This window comes from Vanessa tameamea, chromosome 25, assembly GCF_037043105.1.
Source record: "Vanessa tameamea isolate UH-Manoa-2023 chromosome 25, ilVanTame1 primary haplotype, whole genome shotgun sequence".
Taxonomy (NCBI): Eukaryota; Metazoa; Arthropoda; class Insecta; order Lepidoptera; family Nymphalidae; genus Vanessa; species Vanessa tameamea.
The window spans coordinates 5,367,501-5,386,248 of NC_087333.1; the positions used below are offsets into that span (position 1 = coordinate 5,367,501).

General features: G+C 31.4%; 2 protein-coding genes across 7 annotated transcripts in view; one reads left to right on the top strand and one right to left on the bottom strand.

The window, feature by feature from the left end:
- Scra (scraps) overlaps nt 1-11,563 on the bottom strand; it is a 60,534-nt gene extending 48,971 nt beyond the window's left edge. For 3 of the 6 annotated variants that reach the window (XM_064218938.1, XM_064218939.1, XM_064218936.1), the window contains exons 1-6: nt 11,364-11,563; nt 10,793-11,273; nt 9,371-9,487; nt 8,211-8,386; nt 7,692-7,820; nt 6,517-6,594 (exon numbers count right to left, since the gene is read on the bottom strand). In XM_064218938.1, the coding sequence (XP_064075008.1) occupies nt 6,517-6,594; nt 7,692-7,820; nt 8,211-8,386; nt 9,371-9,487; nt 10,793-11,273; nt 11,364-11,381 (999 nt within the window). In that variant the 5' untranslated portion in view covers nt 11,382-11,563. The remainder of the gene's footprint in view (nt 1-6,516; nt 6,595-7,691; nt 7,821-8,210; nt 8,387-9,370; nt 9,488-10,792; nt 11,274-11,363) is intronic. The other 3 variants (XM_064218941.1, XM_064218940.1, XM_064218937.1) reach the window with 2 other exon arrangements.
- Nucleotides 11,564-12,235: 672 nt separating this feature from the next.
- Nucleotides 12,236-18,490, top strand: LOC113401839 (waprin-Thr1). Its single transcript, XM_026641907.2, has 4 exons — nt 12,236-12,369; nt 17,098-17,160; nt 17,610-17,783; nt 18,337-18,490. Exons 1-4 carry the CDS (start codon nt 12,366-12,368, stop codon nt 18,435-18,437), a joined length of 342 nt encoding a protein of 113 aa, XP_026497692.2. The 5' UTR covers nt 12,236-12,365; the 3' UTR covers nt 18,438-18,490.
- Nucleotides 18,491-18,748: the final 258 nt, after the last annotated feature.

The window sequence follows — 18,748 nt, forward strand, 5'->3', positions numbered from 1 at the left end:
CGTAGGTACCAATAATATCGACAAAAGATATACACATACCTTGTTTTAAGATAATTTTGTAGTTTCTGTTAAATTTTTTTTAAACATTCTACGTTTTATTTAATATATATTTTGATCTCCGCTGATATAATCATATATTACATAATACACACGAAAACTATAAAATAAAACATATTTCCGCTTTCATCGTATAGGACTTAATAGATGTCAAATTGTACACAGGCAACCTTTTCAATATCTAAAATATCTAATTAAATATAAACTTGTCTTAACAACATGTCACAGGAAGAAACTAGTATGTCCCGAGTCTCGACCACCCATTACGACAACGAAACGAGTGAAAAATATTTAGTAGAATCGTAAAAATCGAAACGGTCCGTAAAACGATCGGGGCAAGTTTTAAATACGATTCAACGGCCTCGTTGCTCTAGTGGCTATAAGGGGGCAGTTCCCGAGCTCCTGGGTTCAAACCCATGATCGGACGCTAAAAAGATACTGAGGTTAGAAAATGTCAGTAAAAGCCTGGAGTCGGGAAGTGTGTACACTCTCGTGCTTCAGAAAGCATTTAAATCCGTTGGTCCTGCGCCTGAACACTTTCCGATCGTGTTGGGTTTGCCGTCCCATCGGTTTATGAGAGTGAGGGAATAGAGAGTCCACGCTTGGCGCACACACATGTACACTAAAATTTGCCCCGCGCAGTTGACTGGTCTCCCTTGAGATTGGACGGCGTCCCCAAAAATCGGTCAAATTTATTATTATTATTAGTTATATTTAGAATATAGCTTGTGCAACATTGATACAATTAGAATTCAATTATTTTATATACGTACTAGCTGTGGCCGCGACTTCTTGCGCGTTTGAATTTAACAAAAAAAGTGATCGGTGTAGCCTAAGTTAGGCATCCTTATAACATCAGCTTTCTGCCAGTGAAAGTCCCGTCAAAATCAGGCCAGCCGGCCATGTTATTTTAGTATATGTACCGTGTATACATACATATTAAAAATACACATTTAGTAAAAAGCAGTTATTTTAATATTACAAACAGACACTCCAATTTTATCATATGTAATAGAAGATAATAATAATAGATAAAACTTAAAGTATGTAATGTGGCAAAACTATGGAATAGCGATCTCAGACCTCCACTGGCGTACGCACGACACCTTACAAGTTTCAATTCGTCATAATCAATCGCTTTAATTTTCATTTTAATTATTAGAATAAGATTATCTTAAATTGTAACACCGCCTTCATATAACCCTGACTAGCCTTGATTAGTACTGAACCAGGCATGAAGCCCGCCTTATGTACCAACTAAACTATTATAGTCATTTTAGTTTTAAAATAAAATAAAAATAAAAACATACTTTGTCACAACAGTCTCTTTTAAATGATAAAAACGTAAATACCTTGAAACTTAACACTGCACATAGATTGAATCTCTAAAAGGTCAGAAGCGACAAAAAAGCCCCTTCAACGTGTCCTTAAGTTGTCAAGACGGAGTCGTAAAGATAAACACACGAGCCAAAAAAATTAAATAAACATCGGATTAAATGCAACGATTGACGTTTCAATACTTATTTATTAACATACGAAACCAATACGATTATCTTTTTATAATATATAAATTTTCTGTACGTTTGAACTGAACTTCGTAACGGCTGGCCCGATTTAGACTGTATTTTTGTGTGTCGGTCGGTGGTTCAGATTGGATCCGATAGTAGGCGCTGCGATATGGTATCAGGATTTCGTTTATCTTATTTCAGACGTACGAAGGGACGGACACATAGTCTATACACATGTGAAGAGGTAACATTTGTTTATTTGTAAGCATCTCCGAAATAAATGATCAAATTCTAAAAGTTTCTTCACTTACTTATTGTACATTCTTAACATCGTTTTGTTTATTTATAAATTGTTGTGTTGTTACTCCATTAAAAACATAGCAACTCGCCTTATTGCCTCAACTGGTGACAGCTGGTACATTTTTTTGCCCGGACGATCAGACTTGTGTTTCAACGAGGAAATGCTGCTAGCATTCTTGCCACCATTCCACAAGATCATGATTGATACAGTAACTAGTTTTAATTCTTATTTGCATATTGTTAAAGCCTTTTAATAAATATTTTACTTTAACATGAATACAATAAAACCTTCACAAAAAAAAAATATCCAAATATCACTTCATAATATCATCGCAGTAGTACTTTTATAGTTGTAGTAGTAATTGTATTGTACTAGTTTTAATACTAACGATAATAATAATACGATTTCAACGACGGATTCGATTCTATTGAAAACAAAAGTATAAACTGTTTCTGTGTATGCAAATGTTTGATACGCAATTCAGTTTAGCTGTAAACACGAAACCGCCGTATAATTTGTACGCCGCGCGCGCACACCTCAAATTGTCCCATTGTGCGTGAAACTAATCGTGGATTAGACTAACTCGAGTGGAGTGGAGCGGTTATTCATACTATATTTTTAATGTTATTGCGATTTCGCTGGAACAAGTTTTATGAAGTCTCAAATAATTAAAAAATATATAGGTACATTTAAATATAACTTCTCAAAAAGTACAAGTTATCTTTTATTAAATATTTATGTAAAATATATCGATATACAAAATATCTATCAAATCATATCAAAATTTACTTTATTCATGTAGGCTTTTACAGGCACCTTTGAATCGTCATTTAACAAACTATTTAAAGTAAAGCTACCACCGGTTCGAAATGTAGACTCTACCGAGAAGAACCGGCAAGAAACTCAGTGGTTACTCTTTCTCAACATCTAAAAATACAGTCATGTTAGTTAAATACAATTATATATGTATGATATGTTATACAAAAATAAGCAAAGAATACATAGTACAGTACCGTGACAACCGTTATTTTTTTTTAGCTATTAATGAGCTTTAGTGTTGGCAATAAAAAAATTAACATAAGAGTAGAAAAAAAATGTTCAATTTAAAAAAATGCTAAATTCATACATGTCGTACTCAAAATTTTCAATAATAATTATGGTCGAGTATAACCACTGGACGAACAATACTACCTATAAATTATATATTTCATTACACGTATGAAAGTTTGCCGCCACAAAATCATTTATAACAAACAAAAAAAAACCAAACTGACAATTCTACTCCACGGATTCCATAATTCTACGAACGATATTAAAAACGTTAGCAAAGGTCGCGCGCCTAGTCGTACGTATCACGAAGAGCGTACGCAAATCGGAGCTCAGATTTAAGGGTTACCGAGGTTATATCTTACTCACATATACATACATAAATTGGAAAACAAACGAAACAAGTAACGTTACGTTGTCATAAAATTTTCAATAGTGAATATGGCGAACTACGATCAGTGGACGAATATTAGTAGATTTAAAAATAAGATGTTAATATAATTATCATTTTAAAATGACGACTTAGGTTTTTTTTTTTTCGGTATGCAGAGTTTCAACTGGACTACCTGATGTTAGAATACACGCTGCCCTTAGGCACCGTAATTTTTTAAAATTATTACATAGCCAATGCTCCACAAAAACAGAACTAACCCTGAGAACTAAGATGTTATGTCCCTTGTGCTCATAGTTATACGCGCAGTCACCATTCATACCGGAACACAACAGTACTAAGCATTAAGCTTTGCAGTATAATTTATAATATGTGGGTGGTACCTACCTAGACAAAGCCCTACCAGCAAGACCAAAACATATGATGTGTTATTCCTGAGAAGTTTTTATAATCCATTTTTTGGACTCACCGCTAGATGGCGCAATAGCTTCTAAAATGTTCGAGTAATTGTAATGACTATTAGTATATACCTATGTACATAAAATCTGTACACATATAAAGGCAAGAAAACTTCTGCCACGTTTTGCTAGAATCACATACATATACATAAGAATAATTGTTCTTTTTCTCACTCATTGACTATAATGTAATAACAACAGTTTATTAAAGAAATAAACTGTTTTCTTTTTTTATGCTTGTTTATATTTGAAAGTTGCATTTAAATCACGAACTGGTAGCGAGTTTAATTAATTTTTTTAAAGGTCAAGTTAAGTTTGTTCGTTAAAGTTTATTTGAGCTTTTTTTTTTTTCAATCATATCTGTATCTCGGGCACAGACTCGGTGTCCATGGCTTTAGTGTATCTTATCTTAAATTTGCATTAATGTTATTAAAGTGCATAATTTTATTACCAGGCAAGATTACAATTGAATAAAAGACATAGCCGGTTTTATCCATTTTCAGATATCAAAACGTGGGTAGCAAAAAAATCGGTATAAAATACAGATAAGGAATGTAAACCTACCGGACAGTTATCTGATTATATATATATATGTATTTCAAAATTACGAGGAAGTATGTTAGCTATTCACGTTTAAAAGGCTGATAATAAAGATACCATTTTGTATGGAGTTAGTTTGAATCCCGGGGAAGAACAAAGGTCACAACTATTTTTTTTAGTTTGATTTTACAAACATTTTCGTTAGTTTGATTTTATTCCGACAGAAATAATTAAACAAACAATAAAATCTGAATCATAACATACTTTATTCGAGAACGGTTTTACGAGAATTTTTGAAACGTCATTTTTCAGTCAGTTTTCAAATACATACATTTTACATAAATGTATTAAACGTAAACATACCACCGGTTCGGAATGTAGACTCTACCGACACGAACCGGCAATAAAAAAAAAAAATCTAAATTACATGTATTTAAGATTAAACGATACTATTTTATTCCATTACCGTGCAAATTGGCACATGTACGTATTTTTCACGAAGATTTGTTTTATTCGTATATTCACTTGTCGTAATTCGACGCTAGATGGCGCTGTCACGCGTCAATTTCTTTACCATTCAACCGATCGCCATTACAATTTGTATATTATAACGGACACGACAACAACTGCCGAGGTATGCTAGTAACATAATAACGTCAGCATGATAACCACAGATAATAAAAAATATTATTACCTTTTAGTGGTTTTCAAGATTAAACGATGCAACTTCGTCACTTACTAACTAATAAAAAGTATACCCACCACCCATTTTTGAACCCATTTTGAACCGCCACCCTTACCATTCGTAGGGGCTCATTTGTTAGTCACAATTGAAATACATAATAATCTTTAAGTAGAACAACTTTGTGATAAATAATAATATATATTTTGGTCAAATATGTAAATCACCATAGACGTGCTGTCCTTGATTTTGGTGTTTCTTTAAAATCGTTTTAATTATCCTGCATCATATCCTAATTATTTCCAGGCATCTGGCAATTAGGATAACTAATGACTACAAATTTTAATTTTACTCCAATCTTTGTTTTGTCAACATTCATTTGTGAGTAACTTTTGAATATCTATATATCTAGTCTGTTAAAGCTCCACGCGTCGAAATAAAAATGGTACACGCACACTAGTAAAGTAGTCTGACGATTGGTGTCAAGCGTAGCTGTCACGCACACCAAGATAATAAAGTTGGCGCGTTTGTCGAGTTATTTTATAGAACGACACTATAAATAAAATCTAAGTTAGAAGCTTTGTCTGACATTTTTTTTTTATATTTATGACAATAATATACTAGATTTGTGTAGCTATCTTTTAGTTTTTTACAACAGAGCTACGTATGGCTTTGTAATATTTAAGAATAGGGATTTTGCTTCTAAAAAAGCTTCAATTCACAATCATCTATCTTATAAATACTTCCATTCGTTGATTATATATTATTATTTACACAACGCTGAGGTTAAGTTACATAATAAATTACAATTATATCGGTACTTGTAGAACAGACGCATCTGTGGTTCTGTATGTTTAATGTCTAATAAATAATTCGTATGTCATATACATTATAATCCCTTTCGACCAAACTTCAACAGCGGTTTTAACAGAATATGTCTTGGGCACTACGCAGAAATCGTAAAATTACAGCTCTTCCAATCCGATTGTAAACTTTTAATAACTTAAGACTTACTGGTGTAATTAATTATTTGTAATAAATCTAGCATACTTTCATTACAACCAGATTTTTTTCTATCTTTGCTTACTGGCCGAATACAAAATAATAAGATTTTTTAACTGATCTTAAAAACAAAACAAAAGAAGTATACTATCAAACACATAACAGACTCCAAAATACCCTTACAGTACCGACTACGAGCCCATTCGTCCCTCTACATGATTATTTAAAAAAGAGTATTAACTTATCTTCATATGTAAAAAAAATATAGATTCTTGCATCATAGCATAGATCGTCTTTGTTCTACAAGTACAAAGTAATATATAATCAAAACAAACTTACCTTTGATTCAATTCGTTTTAAAATCCATTTTTGATTCTGGCACTTATTTCATAAATAATCTTTTACCTTATCGTTTTATGTAAACATTTTTTCCTAATGTATTTTTTATTAAAATAAAAAAAAATTAAATTTGACAGTACTTCCTGAAATAAATACATCACTAATATTTCGTATTAATACTAAGTACTTACCAGTTCTGCGACAATTTTTCTACCCAACCGTTGACACTCGTTCATAGGTTTCTTGAATGTATTCGAATTGACATTGCTCTGAAAAATAAAGATAGAAAAATATAAGTTCATGTTATTTAATCATTTAATCATAAATTATAAACCTACTAGGCAATCAAAACGATAAGAGAAATACGAGAGCATCGTGGGTAGGCCCCCCACAAGGTGGTCCGACAACCTGGAAAAGAAGGTCGCGAGAAGCCGCTGGTTGCGGACTGCACAAGACCCGTCGTTGTGGCGATCTTTGGGGGGAGGCCTATGTCCAGCAGTGGACGTCCTTCGGCTGACATGAATGAATGAATGAAGAGAACTACTGAACTTTAACTTTTAGGAGGCTTTTGATATGATATATCATAACATTAAAACCCACTTAAACCCCCTTACTATATAAATTTAGATAGATTTATATTGTATTTTAAGCAGATGTAAGCAATTTAAAATATCATTTACTATTAATTAGTTCTGAAGATTATAAAAAATATATTAAGCATTGTGATTTGAAGATATTAATTAGGTGTGCCTCAGGGTTCAATATAAGACACTATACTATAAACTCTACAATCATGATATTTTAGTTAAATCCACATTACTTAGGTGATACATAACAAATAATAAATATTCTTCAGTAAGCGATAAATGTCTCCCTTTTATGCCTTATAATATTTTAGTAGAATTAGGTGTAATTAATAGTTCCATGTGACGATTTACTGGGGAGGAATATTACCCGAATGAGTATGAGATTTAATCAATTGCGCACATCAGTCCTCAACATTCCGCGATATTTCGTCTCTCTGAGATACTATACCTTCAATAGAACTTGACTGTTGATAGAGGACTGTGAGAACTTGAATGCACCACCCAAGTATTCAATTTTCTATCAACAAATAGCAATATGCTATTTACATTTATATTTGATGTTTGGTGATAGCATCTACTAGTTTAGGTATATGTGGATGTAATTACAGAGGCAAGGGATGTTGGCGGCGCATTGACATTATACAGGGTGGTTAATTTTTCTTATTGAGACAATGTCAAAGGGTCAGATTTCAAACCAATTTAATCGGCTTTTTTATAATGCATAAAAAAAATTTCAACGCTTTAAGAAATTTCAATGTGAACATAATAAAAATAAGTACCTTGTTAGTTTTTGTAGCAGTCTGCAAAACTTTGTTGATATCTTTAATGGAGTGAATTGAAACATCAAGTGTGGAAGCATCTAACTTCTCATCTTTAGTCGGATGTGTCTTCTTGGTTTCTGTTGACTGCTGCAAAATATAAAATAATTTATATATTACTTCAATGGTAGTTCCGGAGATTGGGATATGCAGCCACACATTAACCAGCTTTATAACATAAATGTGGATATTCAGCAATACATGGAGATACAGATAATTCAATAGTCTGTAATTTGATTAATTACGTTGTAGAGCTTTGTGCAAGCCCAACTGGTTAAGTAATACCTACTCATCATATATTCTACCAGTGACAATACTTGATACTGTTGTGTTCTTGTTTGAAGGGTGAATGAGCCGGTGTAATTAAAGGCACAACGGGGACATAACAACATAGTTGTCAAGGTTGGTGACGGATTTGCCGATATAAGGAATGGTTAAAATTTCTAATCGCACTATCATTCTTTATATAAATCTACTCACATGTGTATGATGTGTCAGATCATCCTCCCAGTTATTGATCTGGTCAGCGAGAGCTGCCAGTCTACCATACTTCTTCCCACCACCTTTCGGTTTAGGAGCTTCTCCGACCAGAGGTGGGGTTGCTAATGTAAACTCCTGCTCAGTTCGATGTATCGGTGAAGATAAATCAGGCTTATCTGGAATATTAAGGACAATTAGATGTATAAAATACCATAACAGACTAGATAATTCGAGTTACCATGCGATCATATTGAAATAACTTTCAAAAAACAATGATTCATATAAATATTAATTACTTAGCTTTAGCTTTCGCTCGCGTTTTATTGAGAGAGGTTATTATCAACGGTCGTTACTTTTAGGTATAACCCTTCTTTGGGGTTAAAGCTGGGCCATACCAAACTTCATCAAATTCGGTTCAGTGTTTTTAGCGGTGAAAGCGTCACAGACAGACAGAGTTACTTACGCGTTAATAATAATAGTACAGATTTTTTTTTACTAGTCAAATATAAATGTGCTCTTATTATTTCAAGTCAGCATTTACAGTCTCGCAATCATTACAACAGTTTTATCTAATAAAATTATCTACATAGGAAGCTTAAAAAGTTCATTGTGATATAGAATTTTAATAGCTTAAATAGAAATTATTAACTATAGAATAGGAATGAGATCAATACATATTGAATTGTATTATTTATGTCACAAAATATCAACGATTCTGACATAAATATTCCCCTAATTATATTTTCACTTATTTAAAACGCATTTAAAACGAAGAGCTGCATAATTAAAGTCAGTGATCAGTGCATTTTTAAATAATATATTTAATGTTTATCACTGACTATAAATACTTTCCGTTGAGCTGTTTCCTTACGATGTATAGCAGTATATAATGAATGCACAATGTACATATAATTACAACACAACATTTAATTTCTCACTTCAGTACCAATAATAATACAGCCCCAATATATAGTGTATTTAGTACTCACACTTCAAATACAAATTCATTCAATCTATACAGATGCTTAGAAATTAGTAAGTAGTCGATAAGTGAAAGAAAAACTGGCAACAGATTAGAAACAACCGAAGAATCTGGACGGGTTTCTTTTGAAAAATTTTATAATAATTATTAAAGCTTATAGACAATCAATGCAACTTACCAGAATACAAATTGCCGAGTCGGTCCAGTCTAGATTTGAAATTGTGACGTAGTCCTGACTTCTCTGTCTTATCATCTGCCATCTCAATAGCTGTCTTCTCTAATTTTGATGTATCATCTGCAACATTACAATTAACTACTTAGAATTACTCCAAAATACATGAACACTTAAAAACTTTAACTATTATTTAATGTTTTCATTTATGAACCACACAAAGTACAATGAATTTTTTGAGTTAAACTTACAAAAAAATAATAATATGTATTTCTTTTTTTTAAAGGCACTTAATATTGACTTTGGTAACCACAAAAAGGAAGTGATCGTCAAGGGTCTTGTAAGTTATTGTTTATGTTAACAATTGAATAAACATCATTTGTTAATGCTTCCCAAGAATGCTATCTATAAGTGACTAATATGCAAAATGGTTGGACAGGAAAAACATTAATGTTGTTGACCTTTTGTATATGCATAGACAGTATTATTTTTAAATAGGTAAAATTGGTATAATTCTCTAATATGTACACAGGTAAATAGTTTAACATTTGTTACACTTTCATCAAAAACAGATGTTATCCAACATCAACACATAATAAAAAAATTAAAAATAATGGAATATCATTATTTTAATAAAAACTTTTTATATTGAATTAAATATTATTTCTGTAAAGAGTAATTGTAACTCCACAATATTTATTATTACCTACATTTAGTGTTTAAAATAAATATTAATTTTTCGCATTTATTATACAGAAAGTATTGTTTATAAAGCTAATGGGAAAAATATTTCTAAATATAAAGAGAAAGTTGATGTAAGAGTTAACAAAGAACAATAACTACAATGTATTACATATGTTAACACTAGTTTAGCCGGTGGCTTTACCTAAGAGTTACTTTCGGATTTATAATATTAATAGGGATGTATAGTACTGCCATATAGGATGACTTATGGCTCAACTCTCTACAACAATGGATTGTACTAGGTTTCAATGTTTTGAATTTAAACAAAATAAATTAACATTTTATAGTATAAATAGTTGCATGTCCCGACTTTGTCCAGGTGGAATAAGATTTAAGTTACATACATGTAGAAAAGTTTTATTTATATTTACAAAGTTAAGAATATGTTGTAATGTATGTTGCCATCTTAAAGAAACAAGTTGTTTTTTTTATATTAAAAAATACTAAATAAATTAATATGTTTACTTTGTATGTGGTGAAACTGAAGGTTCCAAGTTAAATGTGATAACATTTAATGAACATAATTACAAAATACATTGAGTATGCAATAAATCACTATTACTGGAATGAAATACTGTAGAATAAAAGTGATTCTATATAACTTTGCCAAATTAAAGTCAAAACAAAGCTTCGTTTTATCAAAGTTGAGCTTTGGTATTTCTAGTAAGTGTAATGGAACCTTACCTTCTATTTCTTGAATAACAACATTGTTCCCTCGTTCAGCTGTTGTATCATATACAATGCTGATTGGGGCATCTCTCTCCTCAACCTGAACTTCAATCTGAATGTCATTCCTATGGGAAATATTTATCTCCACAGACACGTCTGAATTCCGACGATTAAGACTGCTTCGTTTGGGACTTTTGAACTCTTTTTTTGTGACTACGATATCATTACGAGCTCTTTGCGGCGTCGCTACTAATGTTTGATCAGATTTTTGTATAACTTTCTTTATAACAGGCGCATCGTAATTAATTGGTTCCTTTATAGACTTTTTAGGAGACGAAATGGATTCCCTTGTGTTTTTTATAGGTGATTTAATTGGTGACGCTTGATTTTTAATAATGTTTTCTGTCAACGGTTTCCGTTTTGGAACCGATTGTCCGGAATTGGCCAGTTTCTGGTCGATTTTTTCTTGCCTCGCACGCGCTCTTTCTAACATACGCTGTAATAGATAGTTAATAACTTTATCAATTATCATTTATATAAAATTTCAAGTTACGATGACGGTTAAGGCAACTTGATCCAAACCTACCTGAGTGAAAGGATCCATATTTTTATATTGAATGCGTTTAAAATGAAATACACAATATTACACATAAATCATAACTCCACTGCAATATTAATAATCTCCGAACAATACTCAATAAAAATGCACAAAAATATTTAATGAGACAAATTCCAACACAAATTCATCCGTTGAAACTGAAAGTTTGACATTATCAACAAACCGAAATTTTTGAATTAACTAGATACTCTATGGATAGAAGATAGGAGGGAGGAGCAGAGCGTAACTTAACTTTGTCATAGACACAGAGTGTATATGCAACAAAAAAAATAGAAACGTTTAACATTTAAATTACATTATTATATTTTATTTCTAATCTTGGATACTTTTTATAAATTTGTGTAGTTAAGTATTTATAAATTTACACTATATGAATAAAAGTATATGTCAATATTGTGAAATAAAAAAACAAAAATGAGAGTGTACACTATTTTTTTATGACTTTATTTAGATACTTTTTGATCGTTATTTATTAACAATTTTCCATTTTATTCATTTATATAACTAAAATAATAAAATTATTTTACGACAAGCAATGTAATAAAAAATTGTATTGCATTTACTTTACACTAGGCGTTTTATCAGCAACATAGTTTACCTAAAAAGTAAATAATAATTTCAACAATTTAGATGATTTTAGAATCATAAGAGTGTGTTTCTATATTTCACTTTGCATAGTAAAAACAAATATTGTAATTTTCGTACATCAGTTATCAATATGGAATGAGTTTTGATTTCATTTTCATATTATTTTCCATATAAAGCACAATGGTTTATTTTATTTAGCATTTTAACGAACTCATATAAGTCAAGACTTAGGACATAAGTCTTGGTAAATACAAATTATAAATGACCTAATTATAATGATATAGGTATAAAGAGCGTAAAACGTTGCCTCATCAGAACCAGTATTGCAAGGACATTCATACAGAGCAGTTGTGAATAAAAACCTCTAAAGAAAAATAAACAATGGGTGAGTGTCTTTGTATAAAGGTTTTTTATAACTTTATGATTGGAAAGCTTATTGCGAACATTAAATAAAAAAAAATAGATTTGTGATGGCCACTTAAACGATTAATATTTCCAGAAAGAAACACAAAAACGCCAAAAATGTATAATGTATTAAGTAATGTATGTATTCAAATAATGTAATAAATAAATATAAATATTTTTTTCGATGTGTGGTACTTGTAAAATAAGACACTCATTTGATTTAAATAAAAATTTAACGCTCATGATTATTTCTGGATATTTTATTAATCTTGTTAACTTTCACGTATATTTTTCTCTTTTCGATCGATTGACAAGAATATAATGATGGTGTACTGAAATTAACCTTTTATAATTATAAAATGGAGTTATAAGATGAAGTGGACAATATTTACATACAAACTTTAAATTATTAAATTTGCGAATTTAATCATTTAGCAATTTTAGTAATACATGTCACTGGATATTTCAAACGGCATATCAATCTATTTTTTTATTTAATTTAGCATTGTTATACGTTACGATTTACTTTTTATTAATAATTAAATGACATAATACCTCTTAAGTTTTTTGACAGCACATAATATTTGTTTACAATATATATAATATGTGTATAGAACTAGAATCTGGCTGGCTAATTAGAAAACTGGTTTCAGCGGTTTACATCACTCATCGATTTCGACGAGTAAAAAGGAAAGAATGACAGTACAACCATGCCTTATACTAGCAATTTATATCATCTTTAATATTATATAAAAAAAAATATTACATAATAAATAGAACATACCAATACGTAACTTTCATATTAGTTAACGTACGCTGATTGTAAGTACATAGGTAATATAAAAATTATTTGTTTTTGAACTTTCTCAATCGTGATACTTATCAACTATAAATAAATATAGTTAAATTTAAATTAACTTTTTTTTTTAAATAAACAGCTAATGGATCTTCATACGATATGTGAAATATTAACCATTCCTTGCATCGTCAAAGCCACCATGGGAAAGATGTAATGTCCCTAGTCATAGATACTCAACACATCTGTGTACAAAATTAATGTTTGGTGGTAGAATCGTTACGTGGTCGCGTGGTACCACTTACCTAGACGGACTTGCACAAAGATCTACCACCAAATAAAGTATTTAGGAATATTATATTCAATTGTACCTTAGTCATGTAATTCCCTTAATCCTATTTAGGTATTGCGTCATGACATGTTATAAGAGCCAATTGAAATCCAAGTTAATTACCGGAGAACACAATTTCCTTTTGTTTTGTCGCGCTATGAATACCAGAGTATCATTGCGGTCTAATAACTGATGATGTGTTCTTTATTATAAGGATAATAATGATTAATTTAATATGGTTTTTATTGCATCAATTTTAACTCATACAAGTTTTTTTTTTTAATTATTTAATAGTCGGTATTGAGGTAGGAGGTCAGATACACTATTTTTTGTTGCCAGTCTCCAGTCGTAACTTTTTATAAAGTTTAACGCATACGAAGTCGGGAAGAGCAGCCAGTAAAAAGTAATCAAATATTGGTTTATGAATGAATAAGTAACATCGTTGTAGAAGTTCAAAAATGAGATAATTTGACTTACTTTAAGCAGGTACTTTACTTACTATATAATTAATGGTGAAACAGAGTTTATTGCCGGTTCTTCTCGGTAGAATCTAGTTTCCAAACCGGTGGCAGCTTTACATATACACAATAACATGCCGATTCAAAAGTGCTTTTATAAATTTACTTAAATAAAGAATATTTAGATTTTGATTTAGGTTTTTGGGTCGCATGTGTAGGTACCGACTCATATCGAATATCAGATTTAAAAAAAAAACTTTAGCTTTTTTTGTTGAACATTGACAGATTGATTACCTACCCCGTTAAATCAAATTTAATAATTACCAATACACATCAAACGAAGTTACCCAAGATCATAATGATTAATTACATATGTAAGTCATCAATTATCATCAGACCATTCCCGAGTAATTTGACGTGGATGTTATTAATCAATAGATATAGTTAGACGAAAAAAAACCTGATACATCAAAACTAATGCGATCTGTGTCGTTACGTTTATGGTGGCGGCAGGTGGTGACTTCACTCGGCGAGGTGGCCACGTTTTTACAATTATTGTCCGAACACGGCAATGTGTATTTAAAGATCATATTCAATTTATTTGCGCTTATATAAATGCACACATCAAAAAAGTTTAACAAGATAAACACTTGGTATTTAAACAGTCGCCATTATATTAATTTTTGCAATATCCCTTCCTTAAATCCGGCCCTGATTGTAAATATTGAGTTACATTCAGGGCCGGATTTAAGGGAGGGCAATACAGCTCTTGGTCCGAGGCTTCCACGAGAAAGAGGTCTCCACAAAATGATGTATTTTCATAGATAAGAAAAAATCGTACATCGTATCATAGACAAAAACGGTTTTTCAAAACATTTCCGATTTATCAATTAAAATTATTAGAGGCCTCCAATTCCTATTTGTCCCAGGGACCCAATTTTATTTACTATAATAATAATATATGATATAAAACCGTTTATTAAACCTACCTACCAAACTCAATCAAGTTATTGAATTTTCGTTGCTCCAGTTTAAATAAAATTAAACCCATATAACTTTACCACGTAAATTCTGTCAAACTGATTTAGTCTTAGTTTTTAAACCATTTTTGATTTAATTTAGCGTGTAACAATGGGACCGACATAAAGGTTGCCTATTAAGGACCCTTAAAAATACTAGATTAAAGAAAAACTTTATCACGTGCCAGTTGCCGTCTGCGGTTTTAGAAACTAGCCACTCGATCAAGGAAAATTCGTATAAGTAGATATGACTAATTATTTATATATATATATGAATATCGTATATAGTATTTCTGCATTCTGCAATAATAATAATCTTTGACCTTATGTTATCTTGGTTGTCATTTAGGATCATTCAAATTGACCTCCTTTCATATTGTTTTATTATTACTCTAAGGGTTTCCCTGGCGTTAATGTTTAATATAATTTACTTATAATTCAATTTACTTATTTAACCAATTTTCATCGACGCTTGTGTGAACTACTTAAAACTGGAACATTTAAGTCATTTGTTTAAATATTATGTCGTTCTGACCGATTTTCGGCCTCCAATTACTTAGGACATATTATATTGCTCAAGTGTGTGCGTAAACACAGATAAACTCTATATTCCCTCACTCATTATGAGATGGAACGGTAAACTCGACACAACCGGAAAGATCTTCCAGGCTTTGGGCTATTACTGAGTTTTCGACAAAAAAAATCCGATAACCTCTCATCAGACCGACCCGAGTGGAAGAGGGGGGTTATGTGGGATTCGCCGATGCCCTGCACGCCGAGGGCCCTACAATAACGAGGCCTATAATTAAAGTTATTATTACCTATAGTTCAAATATTAATATAGGTAACATATATATAATTATCATATCATATTTACACATAATATTAATGTCTTTGTTAGAAACATAATAGGTTTAGATATAACAGTCTTCGCTTATATCGCAAAATAGGGATTAGGGAATATCTAAAAAAAAAAAAGTAGTAACAAAAGCTATTACCATTATTATACGCTATAACACAAGCTATTAAATATATTAACTTGGTGAACATTGTCGTTGGGGCGTTTCTTTCGGTAAAAATAAAGTAAATAGAAAGCCAGCTTAATCGGCACTTCGATTATATGTTTATCTAATTCATTTTTATAATGAGATAATTATGACAACTAGTTTTTCTTGTCATTTTGACCGCTTTACTTTCTTATTTAATACAAAAATACGTGTAGACTTGGAGTTTATTTCACAGTGCACCAATACGTGTTAGTGGATGGCGGAATTTAATTACTTCAACTTTGATCACGACATGAATTTAAATACAAATGAGGCGTTTAAATATGGTGCTCTGGATTTCAGTCCCAAATAACTAGATCATCTTCTAAAATGCATCTAATCAATACTACTACGATATCTCCGATGTTTATTGGATTTTTCCAATGTTTATTTAATATACTGATTATAATTAGTGCGATGTTTTCACTATCACTTTAACAGAATTTAAGTAATTAATGGTTCCTCTTGAAATCGAGTGATCTTAACTAACAGCACGGCGCCATTTTGTTTATCATTCCCGGAACAGATCAGTTTTTCTACGTAATTATGTGGTAAAAAATTAACGTCACGAATATGTGTGTGTGTAAGAAATATTCCTAAACATATATTAGGACAGAAACCGTCAACCCAATTTTACCACTTCGAGGTTTAAATAAAACGTTAACACAAAGATAAATATGAGTGGATCTACTGAATCCATTTGCATAAATTATGTTTATACCTAATTCATCTCGGGTTGGGCGGCGGCATACATCGTGAGGAAACCTGCACGTGTCACCATCAATACACATCGGAATAAAATATAGTATCTCGAATTTAACATGTAGTTATTTATTCAGATATTGCACATACCTCTTAAATGAGTAGCATAATATTAAAAAAATATTTTTAACCAACTCCAAAAAAAGGAGGTTATCAATTCGGTTTTTTTTAATATTTCTCCCGACATTTCTCGCCCGATTTATAAATAGAATTAAACTATGTAGTTATTTTATACTATATCATGTATTATGGTCAGGATTTTGGTCATAATATATTAATATTTTATAAATTTTCAGGTTCAACGACAATAGCGCTGGCCATTTTCTCCGTTATCTTCATGATAGGCAGCACGGATGCCGGTAAATAAATTTGAAAAATAATACACAAATTTTCACAGAAAATATCAATCAAATTTCGTTTTATTTAACATCAGTTCTTAGAGATTTTTGCAGTAGACAATATTGTAATTTATTCAACATGGCCGACTAATAAAATAGTATTTTGAAGTATTTTTTTTAATCTGTAATTTATTTTCATTAATATATGTTCATTACATTTTAGTTTAGGTACATTTGTATGTCCCATACATCTTGAACTGTAAATATTTTATTAGAACATGGAACAGGATGGTCGGTGCTTTACTGCTAGTCAAGGACGCCTTCGATGAACTCATTAACAGCTTTATTTTTTCATCAGTCACATTTATAATATATTCAAAGTTATCTATCTATTGATCGTCTAGACGAAAACCTGTGTTATGATACTATTAATAAAAGCCTGTTTCATTTCGTATTTCTGACTATTTCAGCTACAGGTAGCTGCCCTCTGCCATCTAAAATCTACGGCTGCAGCCCAAAATGTCAGCAGACCTATGACTGTGGCAATGGCAAGGTGTGCTGCCCGAACTCCTGCAACGCGAAGTCCTGCGTAGATCTTGCAGCTGTTGGTGGCGCAAACAATGGGAAGGACAAGTATTCTCAGTGTAAGCAAGCGTATTGACTTATATTATTCGTTTATACAAACAAATTAACAGGAATCCCACGGCCACGATCGAAATGAGTAATAATAGTACGTGAATCACTAAATTTTAATTTATTTAACTGTCACAAGGTGATACTTTCAGTGTATGAAGTACCTTATAACCTTTATCAGGGAATCGAAGTTCAATATTCAAACATAAGTTAAATGAAACATAAAAAGCGCTTTTCACCGAGTCAATTATGCTACTTTTATAACTTTTAAACGTCTGTCTGTTATTGGCCTCTGCAACGCAACCGAGCGAGGTGACTTAACATACCTGAGCTAGATGTAGGGAACCCACTAAAGAGATCAGAGGAAGCGTCCTAAGCGTCCTCTTAAACTGGATTTCGGCATGGGGCGCCATCATAAGATCTCTGCTTCCACACTATATATAAATAACGAAAGTCTAGCCTGTGCGATTAGAAATATAAATTATTTAATCAACGCCATCTGTCGGCAGTAGATTGTGAATATCAACATAAAACTAATAAATATTAATTTTTCGTTTATTTTAGCTGGTGGGGCTGGCGTGTATTGCAACAATCAGAAATGCAGTCCTTTCGAAGTCTGCAAACTTGATCCATCTACCAAGAGAATGAAGTGCATGCGTGCTTGAAATAAATAATTAATTATTCGTTTAGACTTAAGACAAATCCATTTTTATTAGAAGCTATAATCTTTATTTATTATATTTTACTTGCATGAACACTTCTAACGAATTCGACCGAGAGGACGATTGAAATTTAAAACATAATATTATGATAAACACTAGAAAGTCAACTTTAGAAAAGATAAAAGCTAAATTAATTAATCAATCCCTATAACTTATAGTATCAATCAAATTATAAATTATTTCACGATTAACAGACCAAATAGGACGAGTTTTTTTTTTTAATACACAGACAAAACAAAACACTGTTACTGCCA

What these genes read in the sequence shown, in the direction of transcription:
- LOC113401839 (XM_026641907.2), top strand. An exon ending in GATAGGCAGCACGGATGCCG is followed by an intron (nt 17,161 to 17,609) that starts GTAAATAAATTT and finishes TGACTATTTCAG; the next exon opens with CTACAGGTAGCTGCCCTCTG. An exon ending in GAAGGACAAGTATTCTCAGT is followed by an intron (nt 17,784 to 18,336) that starts GTAAGCAAGCGT and finishes CGTTTATTTTAG; the next exon opens with CTGGTGGGGCTGGCGTGTAT.